Consider the following 23,169-nt stretch of genomic DNA (forward strand, 5'->3'; position numbering starts at 1 on the left):
GGAGCAGAACCTCCTGCTACTGCTGCCATGGACAAGGACAACTACACCCAGCATGCTGTTAGAGGGGGTAAGTATACTGTACATGTAGTGTGTGTATGAATGTAGGTGTATAATGGATGAATGTAGTGTGTGTTACATGTCATGTGTGTAGTGTGTGGGCTGGATGGTTTGGATTTGCATAATGTGTTTTTTTTATGGATGTGTTAGAGTGTGTGTGTGTGTGTGTATATATATATATATATATTAGTGTGTGTGTGTATAAGAAGCACTGCTGACTCCAAGTGTTGAGGTGAATAGACTGTATATAGGAGCTGCAGCCATTCTCTGGTGACCACTGAGGCCGCTGATTGGCTGCTCCTCCTATGTATAGTGTATGATGATGTCACTAAGGTAACAGTGTATTTTATTGAGAAAAAAATAAGGTGGCGGTCACTGCATGGTGGTAATATTGGTCCGTATATAGTGTATATAGAGTCATTATGCAGTGGTCAGTCTATGGTGGTAATATTGGTCCGTATATAGTGTATATATAGTGTCATTATGCAGTGGTCAGTCTATGGCAGTAATATTGGTCTGTATATAGTGTATATAGAGTCATTATGCAGTGGTCAGTCTATGGTGGTAATATTGGTCTGTATATAGTGTGTATAGAGAGTTATTACCACAAGAGTGACCGCCACATAATGACTCTATATATAAACTATATACAGACCAATATTACTGCCATAGACTGACTGCCACATAATGCATAATGACTCTATATACACACTATATACAAACCATTATTACCACCATAGAGTGACCACCACATAATGACTCTATATACACTATATACAGAGCGATATTACAGCCATAGACTGACCACCACATAATGCATAATGACTCTATATACACTATACAAACCATTATAACCGCCATAGAGTGACCGCCACATGATATTGGTCTGTATATAGTTTATATAGAGTTATTATGTGGTGGTCACTCTATGGCAGTAATATTGGTCTGTGTATAGTGTATACAGAGTCATTATGCGGCGGTCAGTCTATAGTAGTAATATTGGTCTGTATATAGTGTGTATAGAATCATTATGTTGCGGTCATGGTGTGGTGCTAATATTGGCGTGTATATAGTGTCATTATGGGGCTGTCACTTTATGGTGGTAATATTGGCCTATACATAGTATGTTTTCATCAATAACGGTATGGAGGTAATATTTGGTCCTGATATAGTGATTTTTTTTTATTTTATTTTTTAAAACCATGCATATAGATAGTTTTTGTGTTTACACCACTAGCGGCGGTGCTGACATGTAGCGGCGGTCCTGACATGTAGCGGCAGTCCCGGCATGTAGCGGCAGTCCCGGCATGTAACCTTCTGAATTGACTCAATGTGACTAAGGGCCATAATACACGGAGCGAAAAATTGTCCTAACCTGGCCGATATCGCTCTGTGTATATAGAGACAACAGTAATCAAATGATCATTGTCTTTTGGCAAGTGTAAAAATCATTGTCTGCTGATTGTGCGTATAACATAATAAAGCTGGTACTTACCTGATCACGTTCCCCGGTGTCCTCAGGCCTTGTCTGTTTGTTACGGCCAGTGATTGGCTGAACGGCCGATCACTTCAGAGAGAGGACCAGAAGTGAAAGCTGGGACTGGGGGATCCCACAGACAAGGCCTGAGGACACCAGGGAATGTGGTCAGGTAGTATATATCTTCATTGTTCACTATATACAGCAAGGGCTGCACACACATCACTAATGATATATATATATATATATATATATATATAAAATCTCATCTGGCCCCATCCTCCCCATACACAGGAATGTTCGGCACAGCTGAGCGTTTCTGTGTTCTCTATAGGAGGGGTAAGCCATAGCCAGACAAATCTGATGACGGCTTGTCTCTCTGAGAACAAAGAGGTTGGATGTTGATTTTCCATCAAGCCCAATCCCATATGTCCACTGATATCATGTCAGAGGACTGTACAAAGAGCCCCATTCACCTTACACTGATGGCCGAACCCACCACGAGCAGCAGGTACCACCAAAAAGTGTATGGGAACCTTAAATTGCTGCTACAATATTTCAGCATTTGGGGCCCCACCTTCAACTTTACCCAGGGCCACATTTAGTCTAAAACCGGCCCTGGTTACAGGTAGAGGATACAGTGTGCTGTGTGGCGTTACATGTAGAGAATACAGTGTGCTGTGTGGTGTTACAGGTAGAGAATACAGTGTGCTGTGTGGTGTTACAGGTAGAGAATACAGCGCTGTGTGGTGTTACAGGTAGAGAATACAGCGTGCTGTGTGGTGTTACAGGTAGAGAATACAGTGTGCTGTGTGGTGTTACAGGTAAAGAATACAGCATGCTGTGTGGTGTTACAGGTAGAGAATACAGCATGCTATGTGGTGTTACAGGTAGAGAATACAGCGTGCTGTGTGGTGTTACAGGTAGAGAATACAGCGTGCTGTGTGGTGTTACAGGTAGAGAATACAGCGTGCTGTGTGGTGTTACAGGTAGAGAATACAGTGTGCTGTGTGGTGTTACAGGTAAAGAATACAGTGCTGTGTGGTGTTAGAGGTAGAGAATACAGTGTGCTGTGTGGTGTTACAGGTAGAGAATACAGTGTGCTGTGTGGTGTTACAGGTAGAGAATGCAGTGTGCTGTGTGGTGTTACAGGTAAAGAATACAGAACGCTTCATGAGCATGTGGCTTGCATGGACTGAGTTTCAGGACACAGGCGATTATAGACAATTGCTTCACGAGGACCCACTCCCTCACTTGGACGACCAATAAGAGGTATGTCTTCTTTCAGTGGAGCGGTGGCATTGCCGCAGTTCTTCCCTCTTTGGTTGGCCCTCTGGATCTCCCCTTGACTTCCCCCTCACGATAGCTTTCCTCACCGCCATAGTGGCCTGTCTGACCGTTAGCAGTATGTTTGGCAAGCTATCCCCCTTTTCTGGCTTATACTCTTACAGCATTTATGTACAGGTGGTTTGTTGCTGTTAAAGGAGGAGTCCAGCCAAAAGTATTTTTTATTTTGTTATTACTTATGGAAAGTTAGACAAATTCCTAATGTACATTAATTATGGGAAATGCACATATAGTGCTGTTTCCCTTAATTTAGTAGATAAAACAGGGTTTAGATTCACCCAAAAAAGTGACGTCACGAATCAGTTGTAATTCCTATGAAGTGTCCAGCAGGGGGCGCACTATAATGTAGACGTCTATGGCACTGTATTGTCGATGGAATGTGTATGTAATGTAGTGAAATGTACACTATGCTTTATTGATTTAATACGTTTATAGAATACTTTGGGTAGCAAGGACATTTGCTTCCCAAATGAACAGCACTGAGCAGGGAGGGAGAGAGGTGCCCGTGCATCTAACTACTACCTCCCTGCTCGGTGCTTTAGGACAGATACACACTACTACTACTCCCATCATCTGCTCATAGTATGAGTGCAGTGTCCCAGAACAGAGTATTTATTTGCCACTTTGTCTCTGCACCTTTATTGTAGCCAGTTCTGTTCTGGAACACTATGGTCCACTGCAAACTGTGTGTATTGTGTCACCTCTCTCAGTATTCAGGTCTGCTATTCCATTCATTTCTTGTATGCATATTCAGTTATCAGTGCCTAAGGGTATTATGTCGCCCCCCAGTGTTCAAGTATGGTACTTCTCATGTATATTTGGTCTTATATGTCCTAATGGTGTGATGATGCAATGGCTGGATGTCACGTGACTGCCCCTGCTTCCATGGTAACCCCAATGGCCATCGAGCTATGGCTGGGGGATACCATGTGACTTCCTGTCTGCCTGAGACTTGTCTTCCACCTTCAGGAGGACAGGTTGTGTGTGTGTCCTCTCTCCCCTGTCAGAAGAGAGGTACGTGTGCTCTGCTGCTCCAGTTCCACCAGAAGTGTTCCTGGCTGTGTTCTATTCTCAAGTCCTCAAGATTCTCATTCTAACCACAAGATCAGGGTGCCGTTCTTCAGTCATTCCTCTCATCATCTTCTCTAATCATCAACAGCAAGTATTCATCTCAGTTTCATACCGCCCAGCATCTTATCCTCAGTCTCACTACTACTTCCATCATTCAGTACGCTATCATCACAGCCTATTGCAGCATCACCCATTACTCTGCCTTATCCAAGTCTGCCTTATACCCTGTTGCATCCGGAGAGACTGTTACTGCTAGTTACCACCGTTATAATAAATGCACAACTACCGTTGTTTCTGAACCTTGGCATTGGTGTAATTATTGGTGCCCTGACTAAGGACAACGAAGAATTGCTCGGGCTCTGCATGGTCAGGTTCCTACTGGTTAGCTGCATCCCCTCGTGCCATAACCGTGACATAACATCTGGCAGGCAGCTGCCCGGGATCCTACCCGGTACTACCATCTACCACTACTCTCAGCGGAGTGCCCAGCGCAATTTTTGCGTCACGAACAGGATTGGACTGTGTTGTGCCAGCTGCAAACACCCATAAAACAGTATTGCAACCCCTAGAGAGACTTTATTCAAAGTGGCGTGATTGACCGGGACTAATCACTGTGGCGCCATGGGCTTTCGGGATGTGCCCTATTTCCCCGTCAGTGTGGAGGACGTTTGTTGTGTTTTACTGCGGCCTACTGTTCTGGAATTTCCTGCTGCGCCATACCCCAGACTGGACAGGGTTAACCGTCACGCCGCCGAAGCGCGGGAATCGCCCAGCGCCATAGACTTTGCTGTAATTCCTCCTCATTGGCTGCCCGTGCCGAGTGACGTCACAGTTGCTGGGCAGATTGCCGGACCGGAACTTCAGCCTCAGCACTTGCCTCCTCTCAGGTCCTCAAGACCACGCCAGTGCACAGCAAGATGGCGTCCTGCAAGGAGTGCACACCTGCTACTGCTGTACCCGTGCTACCGGTGCCTCCTTCCTCTCTGCCAGCGTTCGATCCGGCATGCCTGCTGGCTCCACTGCCCTCGGATAGTGATAGCAGCTGGGGATCCGTCCGGTCCGAAGACAGGGATCAAAGCTGGGCCTCTACTTCAAGCTCCCCTGGCGTAAGTGAGGAGACCTCTTCCGGCCTTAGTGGCCCCTCGAGTCCCGATCATTCCGGCTCCTCGAAGTATACCTTCTCCACCGGACCGTCTCTCACCTCCGAAGACGACCGAATCTTGGACGAGTCTTCACCAGTACCTTCAGATCCTGAACCTGGTGGTAAGATTTTCCTTAAGGGCCCTATATCTTCAGGCCTATGGCGGCCTCCTGGGCGTGACTCCCCGCCTTTGCTGCAATGGGTATTCGGCCGGGATCCCAAAGTAATGCAGCTGGTGGAAGACATCCAGCAGGCTCTCTCTCTCTTACCCCCCGCCACTAAAGCTGCACCTGCTATGGCTACTACTGCGCCTGCAGCCTCCACTACCGCCTGGCAGTCCACCACAGCCCCTACTGCCAGCGATACCTTCCCTGCCAAGGCCGGTCTAGCGCCGGACCCACCTCTTTCAGTGCCCTATCCGGATTATGCACCACTATGGGGTCACCCGTATACCCCTTACCTGGACTCTAATGCTGCGTCTGAGAGGCTATTCATCCGTAAGCTGGAGAAACCCCAACCAGGTGCGGCCCCCCTAGAAAGGAGGAGAGGAACTGTGACCAAGTTCGACAAGCAGTGGGGGTACGGCTTGGTCATGGATTCATACACGGGTTGCTGGCGCTGGTCAACAGACGGGCAGTGATGCGGGATTACCAGCCAGATCTAAACAATCTCGTCCCTGGGGAAGTCATTGAATACCCCCTGAGAGGGTCCCCAAAAGGCCCATGGGCTGCAGCGGTTACCAGGCCTAAAAACCCAATACAACGGCCTTTCCTACCAACTCTGTCAGAGAATTAGGATGAAGATTGGCAGGATTTCAAACCCCTGGGTTCTCTCAAGGCTACCTCCAAAGCTGCGGGTTCAACCCCTACTGTAGCTACTTCTACTACTCCCACTGCCGTGGCTAAAGCTGCCTGCTCGACCACCTCAGTGACATACCACGTGGCTCCCATCATTTCCCCCCATCACCACAGTGACGCCTAATACTGTGGTCACTACCACATCCAGTGATACTTCTGCTTCAGGCCCTCCTCGCTTCTACTACCCTTGGCAAAAGAAGAAGCCTACTGAGGATTCCCCTGCGCCCTCTTATTGAGTTCGCTATAGAGAACAAAACCCTTGACTGTTCTTCTTGTTTTGTTTGCTGTTATGTTCCAAGTTTGAAAAGTTCCTCTGCAACGTTTAAGGTTCGTACCTGGTCCTCCTGACCAAGCTTCCTTATTTCATCACCCAGCTGTGTGCTGAAAGGACACTAAGTTGTTACTAAGTTCTTCAGTGCCTGTCCCAGAGCCTTTCATATGGAGATGGTCTACATTGCTAGAAAGAGACTCCACCAAAGCAGAGACACTTACTTAGTTCTTCCTAAAGCACTTTCATGATTATGTGATTGTCAGAAGTTTATTATTGCACTTCAGTAGTCCAAGGTTATTTTCATACCAGAGTGATATATATATTTTCTTACTTTGAGTAAGCAGGAAAGTCATTTAGATTAGACTCAGAGTAAAGTGTGTCTTTTGAAAAAGTCTATCTTCTCATAGAGTGTGTTTTCGTGCCAAGGTCAGATATTTTTCTCCTCCTCTGAGTAAGAAGCTAGTTCATGTATGTATAGCTTCAGAGAAAGTCTATTTTCTAAAGAGTATATAGAGGAGTGTATTTTCTCAAAAGGGTATTCTATTTCCTTCGTATATTGTATTCTTGTGTTCTCAGCTGGAAAGATTCCTTGAGCCAGTGTTCTTCAAGACCTCATAGTGTTTGTCCTCCATGTTTCCCTTACTTGTGTTTCCATTGTTTGTTTATCCCTGTTTTGTCCCAACACACAGTAGTTGCTACACAGTCGTTCAACATTTACACGTGCCCATACATACTGCACCTTGGATAACTTTTCGTGTGTTTGGGCTATGGAGTACTTGTGTTGTATGATTGATTGGTACGTATGGAGGCCTCCGAATGAGTGTGTTTGCTTTTATTATTTTGTTTTTTTGTCTTCCAGGTGTCCAAGACACTTCACACAGACACCCAAGGCAGTACACAGGTCTTCACGTGTTCTCTTTTGAGGGTCACCCGCCATCAGTTAAGTTGTCCTGACTTCTATGTCAGATGGTCCACGCGCTAACTACCTGTAACCAGAGTACGTTAGGCACCCCTAGGTGAAGTCCAGCCACTAGGGTTTTTCTTTCTCTTCATAGTTTCTCTTGTCACCTGTGCCTTGAGCGTGGGAAACATACACCTACACATTCACTCACACTCCCATTCTTTCCTCTTGTCTTGTTGTCTTGATCCTTTATGTTCCCTTAGCCACATCTACCTCAACTTGTGGTTTGCCAAGGTCGGCTCATTCTTAGTGGGGAGGTATGCAGTGTCCCAGAACAGAGTATTTATTTGCCACTTTGTCTCTGCACCTTTATTGTAGCCAGTTCTGTTCTGGAAAGCTATGGTCCACTGCAAACTGTGTGCATTGTGTCACCTCTCTCAGTATTCAGGTCTGCAATTCCATTCATTTCTTTTATGCATATTCAGTTATCAGTGCCTAAGGGTATTATGTCGCCCCCCCCAGTGTTCAAGTATGGTACTTCTCATGTATATTTGGTCTTATATGTCCTAATGGTGTGATGATGCAATGGCTGGATGTCACGTGACTGCCCCTGCTTCCATGGTAATCCCAATGGCCATCGAGCTATGGCTGGGGGGATACCATGTGACTTCCTGTCTGCCTGAGTCTTGTCTTCCACCTTCAGGGGGACAGGTTGTGTGTGTGTCCTCTCCCCCCTGTCAGGAGAGAGGTATGTGTGCTCTGCTGCTCCAGTTCCACCAGAAGTGTTCCTGGCTGTGTTCTATTCTCAAGTCCTCAAGATTCTCATCCTAACCACAAGATCTGGGTGCCGTTCTTCAGTCATTCCTCTCATCATGTTCTCTAATCATCAACAGCAAGTATTCATCTCAGTTTCATACCGCCCAGCATCTTATCCTCAGTCTCACTACTACTTCCATCATTTAGTACGCTATCATCACAGCCTATTGCAGCATCACCCATTACTCTGCCTTATCCAAGTCTGCCTTATTCCCGGTTGCATCCGGAGAGACTGTTGCTACTAGTTACCACCGTTATAATAAATACACAACTACCGTTGTTTCTGAACCTTGGCATTGGTGTAATTATTGGTGCCCTGACTAAGGACAACGAAGAATTGCTCGGGCTCCGCATGGTCAGGTTCCTGCTGGTTAGCTGCATTCCCTCGTGCCATAACCGTGACATAACATCTGGCAGGCAGCTGCCCGGGATCCTACCCGGTACTACCATCTACCACTACTCTCAGCGGAGTGCCCAGTGCATGAGCAGATGATGGGGGAGTAGTACCAGAACCTTCCCATCACCACCCCACCCCTACGCCCAGCCCCCGCCGCCACATATACACTGTACTACTACTCCCATCCTGTGCTCATAGTATAGTTTAGTACCGGGGCCATCCTCATCACCAGCATCCCCCGCCCGACACTGCACAGTCGTTCACATCCGCTGCCGGGCGACTGCCAAGCTCAACGCCACCCCTGCGACCTGCCAACTCGTTCCCTGATGTCACCTGAGCTGCCGGGGGTGACATCAGGGAACGAGTCGACAGGATTCGGGGGCGGCGGTGAGCTTGGCAGTCACCCGGCACGGGATGTGAATAGTTGTGCAGTGTCAGCGGTGGCTGCTAGTGATGGGGATGGCCCTGGTACTACTCCCCCATCATCTGCTCATACTATGAGCAGATGATGGGAGGAGGAGTAGTGTGTATCTGTCCCACAGCACCAAGCAGAGAGGGGGGGAGGTAGTTAGATGCACGGGCACCTCTCTCCCTCCATGCTCGGTGCTGTCCTTGTGGGGAGCAAGTGTCCTCGCTTCCCAAAGTATTCCATAAACATATTCAATCAATAAAGCAGTGTGCATAACACTACATTACATTATATACACTTCCATAGACATTACAGTTCTATAGACTTCTACATATAGAGCGCCCCCTGCTGAACACTCCATATGAATTACACCTGATTCGTGACGTCACGTTATTTTAGGGAATCTGAAGCTTTCCCGATCTACTAAATTAACGGAAAAAGCACTATATGTGCATTTCCCATAATTAATGTACATTATGAATTTGTCTAACTTTCCATAAGTAATAACATACTAAAAAATACTTTTGTCTGGAGTTGTCCTTTAATTGTTAATCCTGGTACTGTTTAGGACGCAACTACTTAGACTCTTGCCTCTTTGCCTTTGTGTGTAATTAAACGCAGGGTCTTTGTCATCTCTTAAAACATTTACTGCATACTGATCAACTTGTTATAAATTGTACATTTGTTAACTTCAATAAAAACATTGAAACGGAAAAGTTACTGATTGCACCAGGTCTGACTCCTGAGACCTGCTGCAATCCAGAGATACAGCCAAGGAAAGTGATGAGCAGTATGCGTCTTTCTCCGTCTGTCAATCAAATCCGACTTGTTCACTTTATTACAATCTATGGACCAAAGAAGTCGGAGTGTAGCACACTTCTCATGGCTGATGGGTGTATCTAGGGATTGCAGCAGGTCTCAGGAGTGAGACCCGATGCGATCAGTAAATTTTTACATGTCTGATGACATATCAAAGTTTATTGCAAATGACAGTAACACTTTAAGAAAGCTGGGTACCAGAACTGTAGATGGCTGTATTGGCTGCCACCCAACTTTCCCAGAGGGCAATAGAAAAGACAGAAGAGAATGATTTATGGCAGTGTTGCTTAGATGTAATGAGAATTACATGGAGATGATGCAACACAAAGCATGACCATGGCCAGCAGGGATCTGTATCATAACCATGTCCGCCTCAGTCATTACTCGCTATGGAGAGAACATCACAATTCCCCCAGGGCCATATACTTTAATGAGCAAGTAACTGTTGCGTGTGAGGCTGTAGCGCCACCTGCAGGCAGAGGGAAGCTCCTGTAAGTGGCAAAGAAATGGGCACTGGATGTGAAGGGGCTGGTGAGGCATTCCTGCTCAAGACTGGGGTCACTGCCATTGTCTAAGCTACAACTCCAAGTGGGATCTGATAGCCTCTTTTAGGCTTTTAGAGCCTGTTGGGAGTTGTAGTTACGCACCAAGTTAGAGGACTGCCATCGTTATTGTCATTTCAGGACTATTCTGCTACTCACCACTGGCAGTAACGTTACGTTATGTGTATAAATGCCGTCATTACTTAATTATATACAGCATCGTAAACTATATGGCAAAACAAAATGGGGCCCAACTCTGCTGATTAAATTGGTTATATATAGCAGCTGGCGCAGTGGGCGTGGCCTGTACACTGTCGGTTACTTGACATGGCTGCAGTATGGTCAATAGTGAGTGGCAATTAATCATGATAACAGGACAGGACATTGGGGGTCATGATTACAGGACAGGATATTCGGGGTCATAATAACAGGACGGGATATTGGAGGTCATGATTACAGGAGGGGATATTGGGGGTCACGATTACAGGACAAGATATTGGGGGTCATAATAACAGGATGGGATATTGGGGGTCATAATAACAGGACGGGATATTGGGGGTCATGATTACAGGAGGGGATATTTGGAGTCATGATTACAGGAGGGGATATTTGGAGTCATGATTATAGGACAGGATATTGGGGGTCATGATTATAGGACGGGATATTGGGGGTCATAATAACAGGACGGGATATTGGGGGTCATGATTACAGGACAGGATAATGGGGGTGATTACAGGACAGGATAATGGGGGTGATTACAGGATGGGATATTAGGGGTCATGATTACAGGACAGGATAATGGGGGAAATGGATACAGGACGAGATATTGGGGGTCATGAATAGGGACTTAATAATAATAATAATGATGATTTGGACAGTAATAATAATAGAGAATAGGGGGTCATGAAGGGATATTGGGGGACATGATTATAGGTAGGGATGGTGGGGGTGATTACAGGATACGATATGGAGGGGGGGTCATGATTAAAGGACGGGATATAAGGGGGTCATAATTACAGGACAGGATATTGGGGGCCATAATTACAGAAACTGATAATGGGGGTTATAATTACAGAATGGCATGTTGGGGGGGTCATGATTACGGGATAAGATATTGGGGGTCATGATTACGGGATAAGATATTGGGGGTTATGATTACGGGATAAGATATTAGGGGGTCATGATTAAAGGATGGGATATAAAGGGGTCATGATTATAGAAAGGGACATAGGGGGTAATGATAACAGGATGGGATAAAACTATGTGAAGTGCTGCGGAATCTGTGTGCGCTATACAAATAAAAGCATTATTATTATTATAATGGGGGTCATCCATTACTCCAAACTATTATACATTGTCAGCTGTTTGTCCCATAGTAGTAATTACAGTAGAGACACAAGGGTGGCGGTAGTACGGCAGACAGTCACTAGGCCTGCAGCTCTGCTGTCACCATGGCAACGCCTTCTCTGACTGCAAACAAATAGCAGGGGAGGGAGGGAGGCCGGGCCCTGATGGTGCTTCCTTCTGCAGCCTGTGAATGGTTGCCCCTGGCAACCCATAGACTCCTATTACTACTGGTGGGGGAGACTTTATTGTACGTGGCCACCGAGCTCTGGAAATGCAGCAGGTGACTCCGGGATCCTGGGAATATTCGCCCGTCTCCTGAGATCGCTCCAGTCTGCGGTGATGTATTGTATATACCCCGTAATGTTATACGTTATAATGTCCTGAGGACTGTGTCACAGATCTAGGGTTACAGATGAGGAGACAGGGAAACTGAGACTGTAATAAAGCCACCTCTACCTTAGGCTCTACAGCTCTTACAAAACTACATTTCCTAGTATGCCGGACATGCTGGGAGTTGTAGTTTTGCACCATTCGTCTGTCAGGGCATGATGGGATTTGTAGTTTTGCAAGATTCGGCTTTTAGGGCATGCTTAGAATTGTAGTTTTGCACTATTCGCCTGCCAGGACATGCTGGGAGTTGTAGTTGTGCACCATTCGGTCTTCAGGACATGCTGGGAGTTGTAGTTTTGCACCATTCGTCTGTCAGGACATGCTGGGAGTTGTAGTTTTGCACCATTCGGTCTTCAGGGCATGATGGGATTTTTAGTTTTGCTGATCTGGGTTTGGCAATCACTGGCGTAATTGTCTGCTGGGGGTAGATTGTCAGCTCCTAAGAACAAGTCGAGTGAATAAGGATCAGTGACGTCACTACATTTATAAATAACCACATACCTCCCAAGTGTCCCTCTTTTGGAGGGACAGTCCCTACTTTTGACCCATGTCCCTCTTTGCCCCTTACATGTCCCTCTTTTTGACCTGGGAATTAGATTTGCATTACTAAACCTTCATTGTTTCTCTAGAAAGTGTCTGGTTTCTTACTGTATAATAGACCCAAACTTGCATATTATTCTATCATGTGGTGCAAGTTGGATCCTAAAAATTTGTTATATTCACATGAATCATGTGACATTATGGCCGCTGTCACACATGCAGACTCATTGAGTTCTATGGCCCCATACACACATCTGTAGGAGTTTCTGATCCATTTGAGGACATGATCCATGCTGCAACAAAACGATGAAGCCATTGTGCGTCTGTGTCACCTATATGACAGGTGTCCCTGCAAATGCCGACAGGAACTGAAACACATCTGTAATCCTGTCCGGAGTTTTGGGTCCGTAATTACAGACAGGATTACTGATGTGTGACTGGGACCTAAGGATGCAGTCACACATACAGGATTTGCTCATGGATGTGTAAATGCAGCCTTAAATTAAAAAGAAATGCCCATAAAATTTTCCTAGCATGAACCACAACTGTCCCTCTTTGGCCGTCCAAAATGTTGAGAGGTATGTAACCATTATATATCGCTATATCTCCCGGCGAGCCGCCTGCGGTCTGTGCTGAGCCGTGGTAAATATTGACCTGAGATTAGCAGATGTGTATGTGAGATGGCGCAAGGTGAGAGATATAGCAGGCCTGACGCCAATGGCTGCCGCATAGTTCTGATCCCTGTGTATACTTGTGTTCCTGGAAATCCCGGAGAATATCATTTGTTTGCTTATTTCTTAAACATCCTCAGGCTGAACCCGGAGGGTCTGGAATGTGCCCAAAATAGTCACATTAATTATACTGCAGAGCTGCGCTCATTATTATGCTGGTGGGGTCACTGTGTATATACATTGCTTTTTCTGTATGTGCGCCGCCGCGTGCGGGTACAAGCGACGGAATCTGCGCGGGTCCTACGCGTGGATTCCGTAGCGTGCACGCACCCTAACTCAGGATCAGCACTATTCTATGCAGGGGCGGATTCCGCATTCCGCCGAAAGAACTGACATGTCAATTCTCTCGGCGGAATGGGGAATCCGCCCGTTCATAGAATAGTGTCTATGGCACGGGAAGAGCTGCGCGCCGCCACGTGCGGGTACAAGCAGTGGAATCCACTGCGGGTCATACATGCGGATTCCGTAGTGTGCACGCACCGTTACATCCTGTATTATACTTCAGAGCTGCACTCACTATTCTGCTGGATTTTAATGGAAACAGTCAGTAATTTTTTTGACAGATAAATCTAAGCCATGCTCCCAAAATACAAGGAGCAGCCAGCCTGTCCTACATCAGATGACTACGCTTCGCAGAATGCAAATCACTATAGTGTGCAGACACTGAACAAGCAGGGGATGCTGGGAGATTACAGAATAGATATTATACTCATGGTTACTATCTCTATAAATTACAACAGACTAACCTGACGTCCAGTGATGGAGAAGTATGAAAAGCTGGCCAAGATCGGAGAAGGATCATACGGGGTTGTCTTCAAGTGTCGGAATAAGGAGACAGGACAAGTGGTGGCCATCAAAAAGTTTGTGGAGTCTGAGGATGACCCCGTCATTAAAAAGATAGCGCTGCGTGAGATACGGATGTTAAAGGTGACTGCGCTGTAATGTAACTCTGTATAAGTCAGGGCTATGTTCTATTGAAATGCTAGAGGAAGTCTAAACAGTCTCCATGCTGATGGTTTCCAGGGCAGAATTTGATCTGCGCTCTCGACCTTTTACAGAAAACAATGTCAACCTATAGCATTTCATCCTGACTGTCCGTTCACCGCTGCGGTCTCATTTATTGCAGCAATTGAAGCACAGTAACCTGGTCAACCTGCTGGAGGTCTTCCGCAGGAAGAGGAAGCTCCATCTGGTCTTTGAATATTGTGATCACACTGTCCTCAATGAGCTGGAGAAACACCCCAATGGGTAGGTCCACGTGATACTGCCTCTCCGTCTGCGGAACAGTGCACCCTAACCTCTAGAGGATTGTGTGATATCCCCTTTGAAGGGGCACTCTGCCCAAAATCTTTTTCTTTCAGATCAGCTGGTTTCAGAAAGTTATATAGCTTTGTAATTTACTTCTATTTAAAAATCTCAAGTATTTGCATACTTATCAGCTGCTGTATGTCCTGCAGGAAGTGGTGTGTTCTCTCCAGTCTGGCACAGTGCTCTCTGCTGCCACCTCTGTCCATATCAGGAACTGTCCAAAGCAGTAGCAAATCCCCATAGGAAACTTCTCCTGCTCTGGACAGTTCCTGACATGGACAGAGGTGGCAGCAGAGAGCACTGTGTCAGACTGGAAAGAATACATTACTTCCTGGAGGACATACAGCAGCTGATAAGTACTGGAAGACTGGAGATTTTTAAATAGAAGTAAATTACAAATCTATATAAGTTTCTGAAACCAGTTGATTTGAAAGAAAAAGATTTTTACCGGAGTAACCCTTTAACCATTACACGATTTCTATTTCAGAGTCCCCGAGATGATGACAAAAAACATTGTGCAGCAGATCCTGCAAGCTGTGAACTTCTGCCACAAGAACAGTGTAAGGATTAAACTAAAGTGATACAGAAACCGGAGTGTTAAAGGGGAACTCCACCTCAGGAGTCATGTGACATTTCAATAAAACACATAGGGCTATGAGCTGAGGCTCCATAGGGAAACCTCCAAACACCTGGGTCAAGTACTGAGAAATGGACTATAACAGTGGCCTTTTCTGGGTCCTAACTGTATCTCTTAAAACTCAGATACCCCCAGGACTTACAGTGGGGGCCAAACTGTATAAAAAGGAAATGACACGTGTATCAGTATTGGAAGGTAACGGAAACAAGAATAGCGACTCAGAAATGAAAGCTGAAGAGGGAATAGATGATGGACAGAAATAACTGCAAAAACAGAACTTAGGCTAGGTAAGCTGGATAACCCCTTTAAAGAGAGGCTAATCAGGAACTCCACCCTAAACTAGCCCCGAGCTGAGCAGTCATGATTACCTGATCCAGAGTAATGGATCAGCTGTGAGGTAGATAGATTTGAGACAGACTAGAAGGATCTGTGGGGTCCCAGCTTATGCACCCCTACTAATGTTACCTATGACATCAGAAGATATTAGGAGGTGGAGTCCCCCTTTAATGGATCAGTTTTGTTCACATTTTTCTTATAATGGACACAATCTCTTCCAGTGTATCCACCGAGACGTAAAGCCTGAGAACATTCTGCTCACCAAACAAGGGGTGATCAAGCTCTGTGACTTCGGCTTTGCTCGGATATTAAGTGAGTGGTTTATGTCTAATGCTGCAGGGACTGCTGGGATTGTCACTAGTGATGATGGAACATTGGAAAATCTTAGGTTCTATAGAACTCGAACCTTGTTGAACCTTCTGCATTTGATTCTTGATGCCTTCCCGGTCCGTGGGGAAGGAGGAGACAGTCCGGGTACCGCCTGGAATTCCGGGATTCAGCTCCTCCTTCCCCACGGCCCGGGCAGGTATCAAGAATCAAATGCGGAAGGTTCAACAAGGTTCGAGTTCTATAGAACCTAAGATTTTCCGATGTTTGATCATCTCTAATTGTCACCTGTACTGGATTACTGACAGTTGAGAGACAGAGGGTGGACTGTGTAATGTCGCGTTTACACGTAACGATTATCGTGCGAATTTGCGCCATAACGATCGAATTCAAACGATAATCGTACGTGTAAACGCAGCGAACGATCAAACGACGAACGAGACATCAGTCATTTTGATCTTACAACATGTTCTCAAATCGTTGTTCGCAAAAAGTTCGCATAGCGTTCCGTGTAAACAGTCGTTCACCGATTTTTTCTATGTGCCAGATAGACTTAAGCGATCGCAATACGAATTTTCCGTACCATATATCGTACCGTCTAAACGCTGATCGTTATGAAAAAAAAAATCGTTACTCTGACAATGTTAATCGTATGATCGGGCCAATTATCGTTTCGTGTAAACGCAGCATAAGACAAACGTGTCAAACTCAGGCCGTCCAGCTGTTTTAAAACTACAATTCCCATCATGCCTGGACAGCCAAAGGCATGATGGGATTTGTAGTTTTGCAACAGCTGGAGGGCCTGCCGCCCGAGTTTGACATCCCTGGTGTAAGAGAAAGCACAGAGCCCACACCCCCTCTCTGGTGCTGTAAGTTTTTTTGTAAGTTTATGCCCTCTTAGACAATATCTGTGCCCCCCTGCAGCATGGTTGTTTTTCTCTTTCATCTCCCCCCTAAGCATCCACATACAGTACATGTATCCCACCTGTGCAGCCACATACAGTACATGTATCCCACCTGTGCAGCCACATACAGTACATGTATCCCACCTGTGCATCCACATACAGTACATGTATCCCACCTGTGCATCCACATACAGTACATGTATCCAACCTGTGCAGCCACATACAGTACATGTATCCCACCTGTGCATCCACATACAGTATCCCACCTGTGCATCCACATACAGTACATGTATCCCACCTGTGCAGTCACATACAGTACATGTATCCCACCCTTGCAGCCACATACAGTAGATGTCTCCCACCTGTGCAGCCACATACAGTAGATGTCTCCCACCCTTGCAGCCACATACAGTAGATGTCTCCCACCTGTGCAGCCACATACAGTAGATGTTTTCCACCTGTGCAGCCACATACAGTACATGTATCCCACCTGTGCAGCCACATACAGTAAATGTATCCCACCTGTGCAGCCACATACAGTACATGTATCCCACCTGTGCAGCCACATACAGTACATGTATCCCACCTGTGCAGCCACATACAGTACATGTATCCCACCTGTGCATCCACATACAGTACATGTATCCAACCTGTGCAGCCACATACAGTACATGTATCCCACCTGTGCATCCACATACAGTATCCCACCTGTGCATCCACATACAGTACATGTATCCCACCTGTGCAGTCACATACAGTACATGTATCCCACCCTTGCAGCCACATACAGTAGATGTCTCCCACCTGTGCAGCCACATACAGTAGATGTCTCCCACCTGTGCAGCCACATACAGTAGATGTTTTCCACCTGTGCAGCCACATACAGTACATGTATCCCACCTGTGCAGCCACATACAGTAAATGTATCCCACCTGTGCAGCCACATACAGTACATGTATCCCACCTGTGCAGCCACATACAGTACATGTATCCCACCTGTGCAGCCACATACAGTACATGTATCCCACCTGTGCAGCCACATATAGAACATCTATCCCACCTGTGCCCCTTTGGTTTATCCCCTATTAGTTCTGTTCTGGGGTCACTTCCACACTCTGAGTTATAAACTCTCACCCCCCACACAGCATCCAGTGTACAATGCACCCAGGACCCTCCAAGTACAACAGCTGCAAACACTACAACTCCCAGCATTTACAATCTGCAGCCCTCAGGATGTGCTGGGATTTGAAGTACAAATGAGCAGACAACTCAAGGGGTTGTCCCTCAGAAACTACAACTCCCATCATTCTCTGAGAGTTTCATAACTGTAAGACAGATTCTGAGAGTTGTAGTTATTGTTATTCTGGGAGTTGTGGTCACAGATACATCAGTACAGTATAGGACCAGGTCAGCACCAGGGTTCTTTATTTGGGTGCCCCCCATGATCAGTTCTATTGGTGGCCACAGGTATCCCAATCCCACATTGGGGCCTGCACACACTACAGTACAGTCCTTTAGTGGGCCCTGGCATCTGTGCTGTAGGGCTGTCCCGAGAAGCCAGGACACATGTATAGGATACCCAGGTGTACATATGTGTGCGCCTTCACGGCAGAAAGGTGGAGACGAATAGGTTATGTGGGCCCAAACACATTTTTTGCACAGGGGCCCTTTGTAGTCTGTGTCCGCTCCTGGCTGGGGCCCTAGTGGATTACTGACAGCAGTATCATCAGTGACTGTGAAAGCTGGGGCCCCTACTGCCAGCAGTATCACCTGTGACTGTGATAGCTGGGGTCCCTACTGTCAGCAGTATCATCAGTGACTGTGATAGCTGGTATTGTCACCCTTACTGGATTACTGACAGCAGTATCATCAGTGACTATGATAGCTGGGGTCCCTACTGTCAGCAGTATCATCAGTGACTGTGATAGCTGGTATTGTCACCCTTACTGGATTACTGACAGCAGTATCATCAGTGACTGTGATAGCTGGGGTCCCTACTGTCAGCAGTATCATCAGTGACTGTGATAGCTGGTATTGTCACCCTTACTGGATTACTGACAGCAGTATCATCAGTGACTGTGATCGGGCTCCGGCGGTCTCTGGTCATTCCTCTCTTGTCTCCACAGCTCGGCCGGGGGATGATTACACGGATTATGTGGCCACTCGTTGGTATCGGGCCCCGGAGCTGCTGGTCGGGGACACACAGTACGGAGCAGCAGTGGATGTCTGGGCTATAGGCTGTGTGTTTGCTGAGCTGCTGTCCGGACAGCCGGTGTGGCCGGGGAAATCAGACATGGACCAACTCTACCTCATCATAAGAACCCTGGGTGAGGTCACATTATATATTTTGGGGGTCCATCAGTGGTCCCTGTGGTATCAGCAGCAGATCCTGTGAGGTGCGGCCTCCATGGATGGGGTTTGTTTTTCCAGTATATACAGATGATCAATTGGATTCTGAGGAATCTGGAGTCACCACCTATCTCTTTGTCATGTTCCTCATTCCTGTCCCTGACACTCCCCATGTCAGCAGTGTGGCCCCCGAGGCATCATCCTGCTGTCCGCTGCCAGGGGGGTCCTGCTGCAATCAAGGGGAGGACTTAGTAAGTACAGTGCTTAGGTAGGTAGTCGGTGTCCCAGTAACATCCACATGATGCCAGGACACAAGGTCTCCAGCAAAACAATGACCATCACACTGCCCCTGCCATCTTGTCTTCTTCCCATAGTGCATCCTGGTGCCATCTGCTCCCCAGGTAAGTGACACACATGCACCCGGCCGTCCACATGATGGAAGACGTGACCCATCGGACACGATGCCTTCTGTCATTGCTTCATGCTCCAGTTCTGATGCCCTGTGCCATGGTCACATGGGTTCTTACCAGTCAGTAATGCTCTGTGTGATCTGACTGGAAGTTGTTCAGCAGTTTGCTTTACAGAAGTTCTTGTGAGGGATGAGACCAGATGGGCTAGCGTTCACCCCCCACAATACCTTGCGCCCCATCACCACATCCCTGGTTGTCCTTTCTTGGACACCTGTGATTGAACAGAACATCTAATAAGACCAGCCGCTGTGGAGACGATCTAACCTGTAAACCGTATGACTAATTGGATAGAATGAGCGCCCCCTGGTGGTGCAGAGTTTTATGGCAGTGTGTATATATTTGGTTCTCAGTCCTATGAGGATGTATATAAAAACTAATGTATTTCCTTCCAGGAAACCTGATCCCCAGACACCAGTACATTTTCCACAGTAACCAGTTTTTCCATGGTGCCAGTATTCCTGAGCCTGACCCCGATGATGTGGTGAGTGCCTGCTGCCTGCCGTGTACTGGGGGAGGGGGGGGGGGGGCACTAATCCATATTTGTCATGACTCCATATTCTTCTTTTACAGGAAACTTTGGAAGAGAAATTCCCAAATATTCAGCCAATGGCTATGACCTTCATGAAGGTAAAACAGAGGATTCTGGGGAGAACGTCTACATTTGTTATCTATAAACCACACGTTACATCGGGTCATTGTGAACAAACCTGCTTCTTGTCAAGTGTTACTTTATTGAAACACTATTGTTACACACCAGACATTAGCCAGCACGGAAGATCTTAGCGCCATCTAAGTTTTACATGCGCCTCCTTGCTTATGTTCATAGTTTTGGCTCCTCCCCCTAGGCCTGTCTACGCATGAATCCCGATGATCGTCTCACCTGTGAGCAGCTCCTCGAAAGTTCTTACCTAAACCCCGCCCGCGAGGAGCCCGAGAAGAGGAAAGGCAAAGGCAGACGAAGACAGGTACATAACCCAGAGCCTTCCTCAACAAAATCAGGGATGGAGAACCTTCAGCTGTTGCAAAACTACAATTCCCATCATGCCTGGACAGCCTTTGGCTTTCCAGGCATGATGGGAATAGTAGTTTTGCAACGGCTAGAGGGCCAAAGGTTCCCCATTCTTGCTATAACCCAGTGTTTCTATAGAGAGATAATACCGTAAAATACAACAAAGCTCCATTCTTCCAGAACCAGCGCCACTATTGTCCTCAGTTTGTGTGCAGTATTGCAGGTCAGTTTCATTGAAGTGAATGGAGCTGAATTGTAATACCACAACACACACACACAACCTAGTGACAAGTGGCGCTTTTCTGTAAGAAAGTAGCCATGTTTTTCCAACCCTGGACCACCTCTTTAGCTGTGCAGTTTGCAGCAATTCACACTATTTCTTCTTCTTTCAGACTCAGTTGCTGCCTCAGATTCCAGGAAACGGCGCCTCGCCAGCACCAGAGGGCAAGAACAAGCCTCGGGCTCAGAAATTTGACTACTTCCCTAATATATAACACATGGAGGGGACCTCAGGACTAGAGAGGGTCCGGTAGTGTTAGGACATCATGACTGTTTTGATATGAACGGGCTGTGGTCCAGGATAAAGAACAGAACCTGGTGGATATAATATATATATATATATATATATATGCATGCCACCACAAGGCTGAGACGTAACGGACCCTGAGAGCTAACAGGATAACAGCAGCTCTGACCTGAAGACAACATATACATCAGGGGAGACCCTCCAGCTGTTGCAAAACTACAATTCCCATCATTCCAGGACAGCCAAAGCATTAGCTACCCAGGCATGATGGGAATTGTCGTTTTGCAACAGCTGGAGGGCCTAAGTTTGACACCTGTGATATAAATCACTGATCCCAACCCGTGGGTCTCCACTGGTTACAGAACTACCACTTCCATCCTGCCTGGACAGCCATGGCATGATGGGAGAGGTAGTTTTGCCACCATCGGACACCCACAGGTTGGGGACCTTCCACCATGAGGCTATGTTCTAACACGATACGGACAACAGCCGTTGTTGCATTAATATCGATGCAGAAAGGCAGGAAATATATTTGACATTGACTTCGATGTGACACTTTCAATATTAAGAGAACGTTCCTTCTTTTCATTAAAAAAATGTTGTGTGAACAGAGCCCAGCATTGTATTTTAGTAGTTTTGTAGCTTTATTGTCCCCATTTGATAAGAATTACTCTTATGTATTGATCCATTCTCTGTCCAAATATATTTATTAATAAAAAAAAAAAATTGAAATGAAAAGTATGGGAAGAATATACATGTGACAGAACCTGCGCTGACAGTATAAGGACATGATGGTGACATGATGGGACACAGAAGTAACCCTGCAGCCTATTCACAGGCACACAGGGAAGAGGCTTAAGTGCTGCTGTTACTGTTCGCTTCATCTTCAGTTTAGTAGGACCCCCCCCCCCCCACATGATACAAGTCCATACTGAGGATCCTCAAGAAATCCAGCCTTCCTCATCCTGTTTTGTCATCTCCAAGATGTCTGTCACAATCCCGGTGCCAATGGTCTTGTTGCCATCTCGCAGGGTGAAGCGCTGTCCCTTCTCCAGTACCATGGGCTGTCTCAGGGTCATGATGAGGCTGGAGTCCTCCCCGGGCATGACCATCTCCTGGAGCGGAAGGGGTTAACATCAGCACATGTGGACATGGGAGGCCGCAGGAGTATAAATGCTCTTAATCTGGCATTGACAATCCCAGTGCCATGTCAGATTAGGTTAAGCTTAAAGGGCTTACCAATAATAAGAAAAAACTATAATTTCTTCAAAAACACCACCTGGTCCTGAGGCTGTATGTGGTATTACAAGTCAGCTCCATTTACTTCAATGGAACCGAGATGCAAAACCTGCACTGAGGACAAGAGGCGCTGTTTCTAGAAGAAAGCGGCCATGTGACTGGATCATCCCTTTAACACTGGCATGCTGGCCAGTTTATAGTGCTATGTATCCATATTGGGTTTACTGACTTGGTAAACTACTACTACCACCACCATGTCTAGTGCAATTCCGAGCACTTATGTTTTGCAGTACAGCATAGCACAGGCAGACATGTTTTCAGCCTAACAGAAAAACACTGTACATTCAGAAAGAGTAAACTTGTCACCTATAGCCACTCAAACACAGCATAAGTGCGCCATGGTATACATCGGCATGCTATCCTGCCAGTATATATTCTGAAAGTAGCCCTAAAAGGGTCCTCCAGGCTGAACAGACTGATTGATTACCCTAAGGATGAGCCAGCAGTCATTTCAGTGTAGACACCCCTTTAGGGTATGTTCACACTGAGTAAATCAGACAGAATTCCGAATGCCGCCTGCCTCAGTGTGCCGTAGCCTGTCTTTGGGAGAGCGCACTCCTCTGCTGCCCTACGCTCAAAGAAGTGACATGTGAGCGGAGGAGCGCATGTTCTCCCATAGAGAAGTAGTGTCACACTGAGGCAGGCGGGATTCCGTAGAGGAGAGTTCCGCCGCGGAATTCGCTTGATTTACTCAGTGTGAATATACCCTTGTGGTGCGTTCACACCTACAGGATCTGCAGCTGATTTTCTGCAGCAGATTTCATTTAAATAACTGAACACAGCATCAAATCTGCTGCAGATCTGCTGCAGATCCTGTAGGTGTGAACGCACCCTTAAGCTGGAAATTGCTGTAGTGCAAGTGCAGAGGATGGGCAAGTATCACACACATA

At 46.5% G+C, this 23,169-nt stretch overlaps 2 protein-coding genes across 6 annotated transcripts in view; one reads left to right on the plus strand and one right to left on the minus strand.

Annotated features, from left to right (window-relative positions):
• CDKL4 (cyclin dependent kinase like 4) lies at positions 1-21,677 on the plus strand. 5 transcript variants are annotated; one of them, XM_069984370.1, is made up of 10 exons: positions 1-67; positions 13,854-14,040; positions 14,240-14,361; positions 14,909-14,981; positions 15,616-15,706; positions 18,753-18,953; positions 19,838-19,926; positions 20,016-20,072; positions 20,291-20,410; positions 20,847-21,677. In XM_069984370.1, exons 2-10 carry the CDS (start codon positions 13,873-13,875, stop codon positions 20,946-20,948), a joined length of 1,023 nt encoding a protein of 340 aa, XP_069840471.1. In that variant the 5' UTR covers positions 1-67; positions 13,854-13,872; the 3' UTR covers positions 20,949-21,677. The 5 variants fall into 5 exon arrangements, with proteins under 5 accessions (XP_069840471.1, XP_069840472.1, XP_069840473.1 ...); XM_069984371.1 differs by lacking the exon at positions 1-67 and adding an exon at positions 10,434-10,453; XM_069984369.1 differs by lacking the exon at positions 1-67 and adding an exon at positions 11,560-11,798.
• The window catches only part of TUFM (Tu translation elongation factor, mitochondrial), a 6,863-nt gene continuing 5,362 nt past the window's right edge, over positions 21,669-23,169 (minus strand). Inside the window, exon 11 of the mRNA XM_069984367.1 lies at positions 21,669-22,095. Coding sequence (XP_069840468.1) covers positions 21,922-22,095 — 174 coding nt within the window. The 3' untranslated portion in view covers positions 21,669-21,921. The remainder of the gene's footprint in view (positions 22,096-23,169) is intronic.

This window comes from Dendropsophus ebraccatus, chromosome 9, assembly GCF_027789765.1.
Source record: "Dendropsophus ebraccatus isolate aDenEbr1 chromosome 9, aDenEbr1.pat, whole genome shotgun sequence".
NCBI classification, from domain to species: domain Eukaryota; kingdom Metazoa; phylum Chordata; class Amphibia; order Anura; family Hylidae; genus Dendropsophus; species Dendropsophus ebraccatus.